Below are 12,198 nucleotides of genomic sequence, written 5' to 3' on the forward strand. Positions count from 1 at the left end.
CGGAGTGCTTGCCAACCACTACCGAGCGGTGAACACACTTAGAAAAATTTTCTTCTAATTGAAAAATCATGTTTCTAAAATGAAAAGTCTTTACTTCGCATTAAACCAGAACGCCATTGAAGAGAACTACCGGAGTGAGTTATTGTTGTTTGCCAATTTACCCTCGAGAGCAGTACAAAGAAAGCGAAGCTTTAATAGCACCAACGTCTGCATTACTGAAGGTTCCATGATAGTTTGCTATTAAAAATAAACATAAGGTACTGGAACCCTATCGGACAGCACAACCGATACTCCCGCAATCCGATTGCCTTCACTCTGTCGGTACAAGTCTGTCACTAAATAATTTGCTCATGAATTCTCTCAGAGTCGATTCTACTCCCATTATTGTGACGGCCCATTTAATTGCCACTGATATAGCATAGTTGAAAGATTCTTCTATGTCCATCATAAATTCTTTGACCTTGAAAGATCCCTTTATAAGTTTAATATGGGAATGAAGACCTGTTTCTGCACTTACAATAGACTTGCTGGGATGCCGCAAATCATTATTATCGAGGAGTCCGGCAAGGGTGAATAAACGTCATATCTATTAGAGAATTTTGGCCAAAAAGCAGTAAGTTTTGGCTATTACAAACACAAGTGCTCTCAATACGGAGTTGATAATGACTGAATTAAGTTCTAACACAACTCAAGTTGTAATGGCCATAAAGAAAGTTTTTAATAATAAATTAAAATTTAACTACTTCACAATACTGATTAAAAGTAAAAAATAGTAAATTAAAATACAACTTACAACTAAAATATATAAATAATTAATTTTAATGATACGTTATTTCAGTATATCTCCTAACAGTAAATCGCGTCAGTAGTTACGAGCACTTGATATCACAGTTTCAAAGACGACCACAAACACCTAGAGATTTCATTTCCTCCAACTATTCGATGCAGGATCACTTTAGCATTTGATACCTTCTGCAATAAAAAAATTTTTAAATATTAATATTTGCGCCAAAACAAATCCAAATTATTATTTTTATTAAGCGGCATATTTAGTTATTTTAAGGCAAATAAATAAGTTATTAAAATAAATAGTTAGTTTCTACCTTCAGCTGAAATAGCACAGTTATATAGTCGAACGTGTGCAAAATGGAGTGTGTGCCAATGGGAGTGCAACACATCTGATAAAAGGGACAAGGAAGCTGGTATTTTGAATTGATGTACGATAGGGGGGAGTGCCGCGATACCTTTTTAAAATACCCCACAATTGTCTAAGAGCACGGAAACGCAAATAAAGTCAAAAATAAAAATAATTCTTTTCTCTCTAATCATTTCTTTTTCTTATCCTTGGCCTATCCTTATACACATTATCTCCACTCGCACTCTAATTATCTCTCTTACTTGCAAACTCTCATACCCACTCTTACTAACTCTTCTACTTCCGCCACTAAATAACGCATATATGGAATCTATTTACCAAATGTCCGAAAATCTCTTCCAGCTAAATTACCTCGTATATGGAATATATATACCAAATATTGCACATCCCTTTAAATAATTATGAAGATATCGCGGAGTTACACCTGTGTGGCACCGCACTCTCGCTCCTTCTCCCACTCCCACGTGCTCTATTTCTATTATTATTATTCTATTTATAGAATCTGCATATATAATTACGGAGATATAGAGAATTTAAATATTTGTTTGATTTATATATCAAAAATTGTATACCCCGGGGGACCCTTCAAATAAAATTACCTAGATATAGCAAATATAAATTTTGTTTCACTTCTACTCCGACTTTAAATCCCACTTTTCCTCGTTTTTCCTCTCCCACCTAAAACCTCATTGTAGATTGAGGCTCCGTGAAGATTAGCCTCAGGTTGTTTAGAGGTAATTTTTGGGTTTCTTCTGGATTAGATAATTTTTGGACCATTTCGACACAATTTTCGTATATTGTTTTTGGAATAATATAGGGGAAATTTCGTGTTTATATCAAATCTCTTGGGGATTTTTTTCAGGGCTAAATTCGAAACTATGTTGGTTAGTTCGGAATTGTGTACAGAATTATTTCGGAACTATTTCTAAATTTCTTCACTACTAACTACTATTTCAGGATTATCATTGGAACCTTTCCGGGACTATTTCGAGATTTTCTAGGACTACTTCGGTAGTGTATACAGATTGTGTTCTGGACTGTTTTTGTAAAAATATGGTCGAAATTCGAAAGTATTTCAGGACTGTTTCGCGAATCACTTTGGAAAGACAATTCTACTATTGTGTGTGTTATTCACCCAATTAAGCTGCTGTTTAGCAAAAAGTTAAATAATAACTGCGATTATTCAAAAATATACACCTGACGTCATCATTGTAAAAGAGTAAGTAATCTAACACTTCCTTTGTGCCTTTTTTACGTGTTTATTGTAGGTGATGAAGACAGCAGGATGAATATCGTATAGCATACACAAATAATGCACTAAACCATGGTTAAACTTGTCTCTACAGCAACAACATACATACCTTTGTTCAGATTGTCAAAATCTGCGTGTTGGTGTTAGGCGAATGAAATGGAGAGAAAACATAAAACTTTGCAATTCTTGTGTGATGTGGGAAAATAATGCGCTACATTAGATGCATTCACTAAAAAAAAATAGCTTAAAGTGATGTGAACCTATTTTTTTATAAAAAATAAACCATCACGGTAGAAAATAATTTTCAATGTGTTGGTTACATTTTGTGGTTGCCATCTTCTTTTAACAATTCCTATACCAGTGAAATGAAAAAAATAAAATCAGCTGATGAGATGAGCCAACCATATAATTGAGCACTTCGTTTTGTAACGTCGTCGCGTCAAGTTCGTTTTCCCTACAACTCAACCGCGTGCTATAAAAGGACGCTATTAATGTGGTTGAGAATAAAGTGGCGGATAATGCGGGAATCGAAGTGACAAAAGGTTAAATTAAAAGCGTTTATCTTACTTGGAGTAAACGATCAAATCAAAAGCGTTTATCGTACTTGGAGTAAACCATCAAATCAAAAGCATTTATCGTACTTGGAAAACCAAGCTAGACATCTGAAAGATTTCATAATATAAGAATTAGTTATGGCGTTATAGCTTTCAAGTAAGTCGGGCCGAGGTAGTCTTTCATTCAAATAAATGAATGGAAGCAACTTAAAACTACAAACAAACAAACAAGCAAACAAACATATAATTGAGCTATGGCACTAAACATACCTTTCAAAGTTGTACTAAACTAGGAAAGTTTGTACATGTGAAACAAAAACAATAACTTTACAACTGTGCTAACACAATAGCATGATTTTAGAAATACTATAAATAGAACATATTGCGAAATCCCTAAATGAATAATTGTTACACTCACTGCTATTATATGATAATACTCGTCGACAAATACCACGATGATCTCTCATATGACATTTCATGCATGGTCGCTCTTTCACTGGTGCCGATAATATTTGTGATGTAAATATTTGTATGCGTTGAGGTGCATAGAAAATCACGCGACGGCTCTCAGTTTCACTGGGTGCACTTAACACTAACAATGCACATATTAATAATGTACAAACGCTGAATTTCGTCATTTTCGCTAACATCATTTTGAAATAGTATATATTTAACTATAAATTTTATTAGAGTATGTTAGCACGTATTCCTTTTTGGCGTGCTGTTAAATTAACTCCTGATTTTCTTTTTATTTGAAGGTATTTGGTAACGTACAATGTAGTTATTGTTACTTTCAATGCCGGCTTCGGCTTCTTACTGATCACAAACAATTATACGTGCCACTACTTAAGACGTACAATAACAAACGTATTTTATTGGTAGCAAAATGATAACGCGGGCATTGCTATTTGTCCACATGGGTAGTGTTGTATAGCTGCCAGTCATGAAGGGGTTTGTAAACTCATTTTGATCAAAAAGATTTATATCTCTTTTTAAGCAAATTACGGGGAATTATTGCTGAATTTGACAGCTCGACTATGTACTGCTACATTTGTATGTACATATATAGAGAACTTTCTGCTAGAGGAACAATCTAGTCGAAAGCGTGCTTATTTGGACAAAAACAAAAAAAAAAACAAAGCTTCATCATCATCATTAATTGGCGCTTAACCGCCTAAGCGATTTGCGCCTTTCGTACCAAGTCACGCCAGCCACTACTATTTCGCGTTAACTTACGCCAATTAGTAGCACCAAAGGAAGTCAAATTTTCCTTAACTTTCCTCCCCCAACTAAGTGGAATTCACCTCTTCATAGCCAACGAAGCCTTTATTGGTTGTATCTACATAAATCGGCATCATAGAAAGAACCATAAAACTTCCTTATTACTTTTCTCCCTAACAGTCCAAGGGCCTTTTTCTTTCGAAACCGTCCATGATTTCGAGCCATATATCAGGACAGGTATGATGAGTAACTTGTAAAGCGTCATTTTTGTTCATCGAGAAAGGACTTTACTTTTAAATTTCCTATTCAGTACAAAGTAGCACTAGTTGCCAAGAGTATTCTCTGTTTGATTTCTAATTTGACATTGTTTTTGCTGTTAGTGCTGGTTCCCTAAAAGATGAAATCCTTCACAGTCTCGAATTAATATCCATCAACAGTGACGTGGCTGCAAAGGCGCGAGTGCGCCGATTATTTTTTGAAACACAGCAACTACTTCATCTTGTCCTCATTTACCGCAACATCCACCTTTTTTGCCTCTTTTTTTTTAATCTGGAGAAAGCAGCCCTCAAAGCGCATTTGTTCAGTGCAATAATATCAATACCTTCAGCTTACGCTGGCTAAACTTGATAGTAATATCAACGGTATTGAGGAGAAACGTATATATTTAAGCTAAAAAATCAGCTTTCTACCACAAAATACTTTTGATTGAGACAATGCGTTTACTGTATCTCGCAGCCAACTGCGGCAATCAGTGAATTTTTATAATATGGACGATTGCTTTACCGTCTAGAATTGAAAATTGGCACCCCAAATAGTATTGAGGAGATTTCAATTGTAATCTTGGTTAGATTATGAATTAAGTAAAGTTATGTGTATAATCTAGGCTAAGTTACGTTGTAAGGAAATAAATAAAATAATTGTTTTTGCGTGATCAGGCTCACTACCTATGATGACGTTGTATTACGAATACGCCATGTATATCTTCACAGCTTTAAAGCGTTGACATGACATAATCCCAAGGTAGTAAGGATTTTGTCATCTTTACTACAATGACATAATCCAAGAGACCTATTCCCAAACCTTGTAACGAAATTTGAGTGTAGAACTTTGGTAATATTTGGGTATAATATTTGTATACCTTTCATGAAAATGAAAAGTTATATTAATAAGGATGGGTGCGGTTTGACCTACATTTCTACCCAAATAGAGAAAAAGTCTTTATCACCAGAAACTGTCTGCAGGGCAGTGCAAAAACAAAAAACAAGTAAGGAAGGCTAAGTTCGGGTGTAACCGAACATTACATACTCAGCTGAGAGCTTTGGAGACAAAATAAGGGAAAATCACCATTTAGGAAAATTAACCTAGGGTAACCCTGGAATGTGTTTGTATGACATGGGTTTCAAATGGAAGGTATTAAAGAGTATTTTAAAAGGGAGTGGGCCATAGTTCTTTAGGTGGACAGAATTTAAGGATATCGCCATAAAGGTGGACCAGGGGTGACTCTAAAATATGTGTTGTACGATATGGGTATCAAATGAAAGGTGTTAATGAGTATTTTAAAAGGGAGTGGGCCTTAGTTCTATAGGTGGACGCCTTTTCGAGATATCGCCACAAAGGTGGACCAGGTGTGACTCTAGAATATGTTTGTATGATATGGGTATCAAATTAAAGGTATTAATGAGGGTATTTAAAAGGTAGTGTCCCTTAATTGTATATGTGAAGGCATTTTCGAGATGTCGACCAAAATGTGGACCAGGGTGACCCAGAACATCATCTGTCGGGTACCGCTAATTTATTGATATATGTAATACCAGGAACAGTATTCCTGCCAAGATTCCAAGCGCATTTGATTTCGCCCTGCAGAACTGTTGTCATTTTCCTCTAATTGATGTGGTATGTGTCACACCCATTTTACAAAGTTTTTTCTAAAGTTATATTTTTCGTCAATATACCAATCCAATTATCATGTTTCCATTTTGAAATTTTCTTTTAGTTTTGTATTTTGTTGCACCACATCATTACTGGGGTTAAATATTGACATAATCTACTTATATGCTGCAAAGATATTCAATTTTTTGTTAAAATTTTACTTTTAAAAATGTTTTCTTAAAAGTGGGCGTGTTCGTAATCCGATTTTGCTAATCTTTCCTTAGCACACATATAGTAATAGGAGTAACGTTCCTGCTAAATTTCATCATGATATCTTCAACGACTGCCAAATTACAGCTTGCAAAACTTTGAATTTACCTCATTATAAAAGTGGGCGGTGCCACGCCCATTGTCCAAAATTTTACTAATTTTCTATTCTACGTTTAAGGTCAACCCACCTACCAAGTTTCATCGCTTTAGCTGTCTTTGGTAATGAATTATCGTACTTTTTCGGTTTTTCGAAATTCTCGATATCGAAAAAGTGGGCGTGGTTATGGTCCGATTTCGTTCATTTTAAACAGCGATCTGAGATGCCTGCCCAGAAATCTATGCACCAAATTTTATCAAGATACCTCAAAATTTACTCAAGTTATCGTGTTTACGGACTAAATGAATTTCTTTTTTCGCCCAGATCATTTTGATATATAGAATTCTATATCTATCTCGATTAGTTCATGCCGTTACTGATTACCGTTATGCGAAAAAAGTTAATATACTCTGTGAGCTCTGCTCAGCTGAGTATAAAAGTAACAAAAAAATGTTTATGAAACCTTAAAAAAAATATAATTTTTTAAAAATTGTAGAGAGAAATTGAAATATCTTTCACATTGGCTGTCCTGCTGCCATGCTGTTTCCATATTTCCCAAATTTTTTTATAAATTAATAGCAAAACGGCACTCCACACTTAGGAACACAAAATAATTGTTGTTGGTTGTCTCAACAAGATTTGAAGAAATTTTGTTGTTATTTTATTTTTTAGCTGCTTGTAATGGTTTTTGTTTTAGGCACTTTAGTTCTTCTTCTGAACCAGAAGATTTTATCACTAGTTATTGTTTTTCCTACAGGGTAACTTTTCTTTAATATAAAATGACAATTTTAGGCATTCATTGATTATCAGCCAATGGTATCTATATACCGAAGATTCTCTGACGTACGATTTTCGAAAAACTGTGAAATCACCTCGACGCTGTTTGTGAGTCATTGCGATTTTAATTCTTTTTTGGTATTTGTGTGTTTGAACAATACTATCCCGTTTTGAATTCGATAGTTTGCTTAGACTATTATCAGTGGTAGAAGTGAAATTTTAGTTAAAGCGACCAAACAATTTAGCTGAACTTTCAACTATTCCAATCAAATAAGAAGGTAATTATTCTGTTAGCAAGAATAATTGTTAGAAGAAAATGCTGAATTGCCAATTATTTAGGTTAAGTTGACCTGCCCGGACAATTAAGACCTCTCATAGACTAAATGTGTACATAGTGTTACCAGAACTCGTTTGGCGACCAAACGGAAGAACTCCAGTCAGGTGCCAAGTCTCCTCACTTTGTGGGTCTAATATCGTAGGATTTTCACATAATCTTAGAAATTTTGAAGCTTCGGGCTTCTGTCCACGCCTTTTCTGCTTGATGGATCATATGCATATCCTTTCTCCTTTTTATTTCTCTCAAATGGATTGGGATGTCTACCGCTGATTTCTCCTATCCTATGCCTGCGGTTGAAGCGTATTAGCCTATGATATCAAAGGATCTGAGTTGAAGTCCCAGAAATAAAAAAATTAGATACTTTAAAAAAAGCTTAAATATGTTGGTCCCGTCACTTCAATAAAAAGGAGCATGGCGCGAATTGGAAGAGAATCTCCACCTGAATAGCGCCAAGTATACATATTTATACTCAGTTGAGCAGAGCTCACAGAGTATATTAACTTTGATTGGATAATGGTTGGTTGTACAGGTATAAAGGAATCGAGATAGATATATGCCGTCTTTCAGTGAGTTTTACAGCTCCGGCTCAAGCTCAATTCTCACGGGAATGCTCTGGATCATTGAGAGACTTGAGAAGCAGATGTCGTGAAATTTTCACACTCGTGAAATGTGATAGGCAGATGTCGCCGCTGTTTTTCATTTAACTCATACGGCGAAAGGCTAAGCAGCGACATCTATTTTTGAAACAGTAGGTATATTAAAGGCCGCGTTGCCAACCTAAAAAGAAGTAATTAACAAATTATCTGGCTCACAAATTGAACCAGACTTCTATCTGGATTTATCCGGTTCAAATCGTTGTTGTTGCATTTACATGCAAAATTATTTATCTGGCTCAGGATTTTGCCACCGCATGATAGCTATAAACTTCCATATATCAAAATCATCAGTATCGAAAAAAAATTTGAATGAGCCATGTCCGTCCGTCCGTCCATCCTTCCGTCCGTTAACACGATAACTTGAGTAAATTTTGAGGTATCTTGATGAAATTTGGTATGTAGGTTCCTGGGCTCTCATGTCAGATCTCTATTTAAAATGATCGATATCGGATTATAACCACGCCCACTTTTTCGATATCGAAAATTTCAAAAAATCGAAAAAGTGCGATAATTCATTACCAAAGACGGATAAAGCAATGAAACTTGGATGACGCAGAATAGAAAATTAGTAAAATTTTGGACAACGGGCATGGCACCACCCACTTTTAAAAGGAAGTAATTTAGAAGGTTTGCAAGCTGTAATTTGGCAGTCGTTGAAGATATCATGATGAAATTTGGCAGGAACGTTACTCCTATTACTATATGTATGCCTAATAAAAATTAGCAAAATTGGAGAACGACCACGCCCACTTAAAAAAAATTTTTTTTAAAGTCAAATTAAAAGAAAAGTTAATATCTTTACAGCATATAAGTAAATTATGTTAACATTCAACTCCAGTAATTATGTGGTCCAACAAAATACAAAAATAAAAGAAAATTTCAAGATGGGCGTGGCTCCCCCCTTTTTCATTTAATTTTTCTAGGATAATTTTAATGCCATAAATCGAACAAAAATCTACCAATGATTGTGAAATTTGGTATGAGCTTAGATTCTAGGACGGTAACAGTTTTCTGTGAAAAAGGGCGAAATGCGTTGAAGCCACGCCCAGTTTTTATACACAGTCGACCGTCTGTCCTTCCGCTACCCCGTTAACACGATAACTTGAGCAAAAATCGATATATCTTTACTAAACTCAGTTCACGTACTTATCTGACCTCACTTTGTATTGGTATAAACAATGGCCGAAATCCGACTATAACCACGCCCCCTTTTTCGATATCGATAATTACGAAAAATGAAAAAATGCCACAATTCAATACCAAATACAAAAAAAAGGATGAAACATGGTAATTGCATTGGTTTATTGACGCAAAATATAACTTTAGAAAAAAACTTTGTAAAATGGGTGTGACACCTACCATATTAAGTAGAAGAAAGTGAAAAAGTCTTGCAGGGCGAAATGAGAAGCCCTTGGAATCTTGGCAGGAATACTGTTCGTGGTATTACATATACGAATAAATTAGCGGTACCCGACAGATGATTTTCTGGGTCACCCTGTTCCTCATTTTGTTCGATATCTCGAAAATGCCTTCACACATACAACTTTCACCACTTCCTTTTAAAACCCTCATTAAGCTTTAATTTGATACCCATATCGTACACACAAATTCTAGAATCACCCCTGGCCCACCTTTGTGGCGATATCTCGAAAAGGCGTCCACCTATAGAACTAAGTCCCACTCCCTTTTAAAATATTCATTATCACCTTTCGTTTGATATCCATATTGTACAAACGCATTCTAGATTCAACCCTGGTCCACCTTTAAAACGATATCCCTAAAAGGCGCCCTCTTATAGAACTGAGGCTCACTCCCTTTTAAAGTACTCATTAACGCCTTTCATTTGATACCCATATCGTACAAACAAATTCTAGAGTCCCCCCTGGTCCACTTTTATGGCGATATCTCGAAAAGGCGTCCACCTATAGAACTAAGGCCCAACCCCTTTTAAAATACTCATTAACACCTTTCGTTTGATACCCATATCGTACAAACAAATTCCAAAGTCACCCCAGGTCCACCTTTATGGCGATACCTCGAAAAGACGTCCTCCCATAGAACTAAGGCCCACTCCCTTTTAAAATACTCATTAACACCTTTCGTTTGATACCCATATCGTACAAACAAATTCCAGAGTCACCCCAGGTCCACCTTTATGGCGATACCTCGAAAAGACGTCCTCCCATAGAACTAAGGCCACTCCCTTTTAAAATACTCTTTAACACCTTTCGTTTGATACCCATATCGTACAAACAAATTCCAGGGTTACCCTAGGTTCATTTTCCTACATGGTGATTTTCCCTTATTTTGTCTCCATAGCTCTCAGCTGAGTATGTAATGTTCGGTTACACCCGAAATTAGCCTTCCTTACCTGTTTTATATCTTTTTGAGGCATTGCATAAAGCGATTTATATTAACACCAAATTGCGCACGTTGATACCTCTCTTTATCCGTTGCTGCTTATGACTTTCACATGCATGGGGTCTTACGAAATTTCACAACAATTTCCAAATCATATTATAACATTTCTATTTTATTGCTTTTTGGTTATCAGAATTAGTAATCAATTATGGTAGGTATATATTATGCGCGTTCCAATCGGGGATTGCCCCACCGCTATCTTCAGCATTTTTTTTTTGGCATTTAAATTACCACCCAAACTGTAAATACAAACATATTTTTTAAATTGATTTCCTCCGTTATTTCAATAAGCACACCCTACATTTCGACACCGTCCACGATGATCCATCACATAACGGCATTTTCGTCTATGTAACGAAAATATGCTACTTTCCTCGGTTAAGTCTTTGTTCGAATAGAATATCACTTTGCCCTTTGCTACTGTAGGCTGAAGTTGCATAAATCCGCTAAAATAAATAGCAAGGAATGCCACCAGGTATGTTAGTAATTTCATCTCTCTTATGTGAACTAATTTTGTAATTTGATTAATCAATTAAATAAATGCAATATGAAGTAGTCTTGTTACTTTTGTGCTTGATTAACAACTAAGTTATGCGGCTATTTCTGAACGAACGCTTATCAATCTTATCAAGTGTTTGTTTACTTATGTGTTACTTTTTTTTTACAAGAAATTTTTTTTAATAATCTCACTTTATAAAATGCCTCTCAACATTAATTTTCATTTGGCTGATAAATACAAAGTATTCGTTTTTTCGCAAATATTCACGTTTCACTCAAATTTTCTTATAACTGTGAGAGTGTGCCCCATCAAAGAAAATTAAAAAATTGTAAACAAAAATATCGGAATGGATTATTGTTTTAAACCAAGCCAGACCTTGACTAGATAAAAGTACTTACTTTTGGGTAATTCTGGACTAACTGCCTTGCTTAATATTTCTTTTTCTGGTTTTTTCATCTAAAAAATATAAAAATTTGATCTAAGCGTTTGCACTAGAATAGACCTTCCAGGGAAACTTTAGCTATTCCTGCTTTCAAATGATTCCTATCACGGGATCTGATAAGATTTTTTTCTACACTGAAAAACAAAAGTATTTTTCGTTCCATTGCTCAGTTGCTAATTGGCAGCATCTACATACATCATAGTCGAGAACTTCCAATCTTCTAAGCAGAGTTGTCTATCATATGTTATGTATATCTAGCAGGTACCTTGAAAGGTATCATTCAAGATTAAACTTAGAATTACGCTCCGTTCGAAACGTCACTTAAAGGTGTTTTAGAGGGATATAACTTAATATGTTTTGAACTAAGGAGCCTGAGGGTTTTTGGCTGTTTAATATTATTTCAGACGAACCAAAATAATAAAAAATTTAAGTGCTTATCATAATGCTTTGACTCGGAAAAAAAAGAAAAAATATATCCGTAATTTACTCCTCTTTAAAACTAATTAAAAACGTCAAAATATTTAAATATATAATTTTATTAATACAAAAAAATGTTCCAGTAGAAAACGACCCCAAACGTAAAACATCCATAGTTCAGCGCTTTATGTCGTTTTCGACCCATATTTAATTTTCCTTTTATATGTTTA

General features: G+C 35.1%; 2 protein-coding genes across 2 annotated transcripts in view; both read right to left on the bottom strand.

Annotated features, from left to right (window-relative positions):
* Positions 1–706: 706 nt before the first annotated feature.
* Positions 707–4,677, bottom strand: LOC137251375 (uncharacterized). Its single transcript, XM_067785834.1, has 2 exons — positions 3,381–4,677; positions 707–972 (listed from the first exon to the last, which is right to left on the bottom strand). Exons 1-2 carry the CDS (start codon positions 3,613–3,615, stop codon positions 956–958), a joined length of 252 nt encoding a protein of 83 aa, XP_067641935.1. The 5' UTR covers positions 3,616–4,677; the 3' UTR covers positions 707–955.
* Positions 4,678–10,701: 6,024 nt separating this feature from the next.
* LOC137251374 (uncharacterized) overlaps positions 10,702–12,198 on the bottom strand; it is a 29,269-nt gene continuing 27,772 nt past the window's right edge. The window contains exons 4-5 of the transcript XR_010953238.1: positions 10,912–11,056; positions 10,702–10,849 (exon numbers count right to left, since the gene is read on the bottom strand). The gene's annotated coding sequence lies outside the window, so the exon portion shown is untranslated. The remainder of the gene's footprint in view (positions 10,850–10,911; positions 11,057–12,198) is intronic.

This window comes from Eurosta solidaginis, chromosome 4 (assembly GCF_040869045.1).
Source record: "Eurosta solidaginis isolate ZX-2024a chromosome 4, ASM4086904v1, whole genome shotgun sequence".
NCBI lineage: Eukaryota > Metazoa > Arthropoda > Insecta > Diptera > Tephritidae > Eurosta > Eurosta solidaginis.

Coding starts and splice junctions, on each gene's coding strand:
- LOC137251375 (XM_067785834.1), bottom strand. CDS start 3,615: ATGATGTTAGCGAAAATGACGAAATTCAGCGTTTGTACATTATTAATA.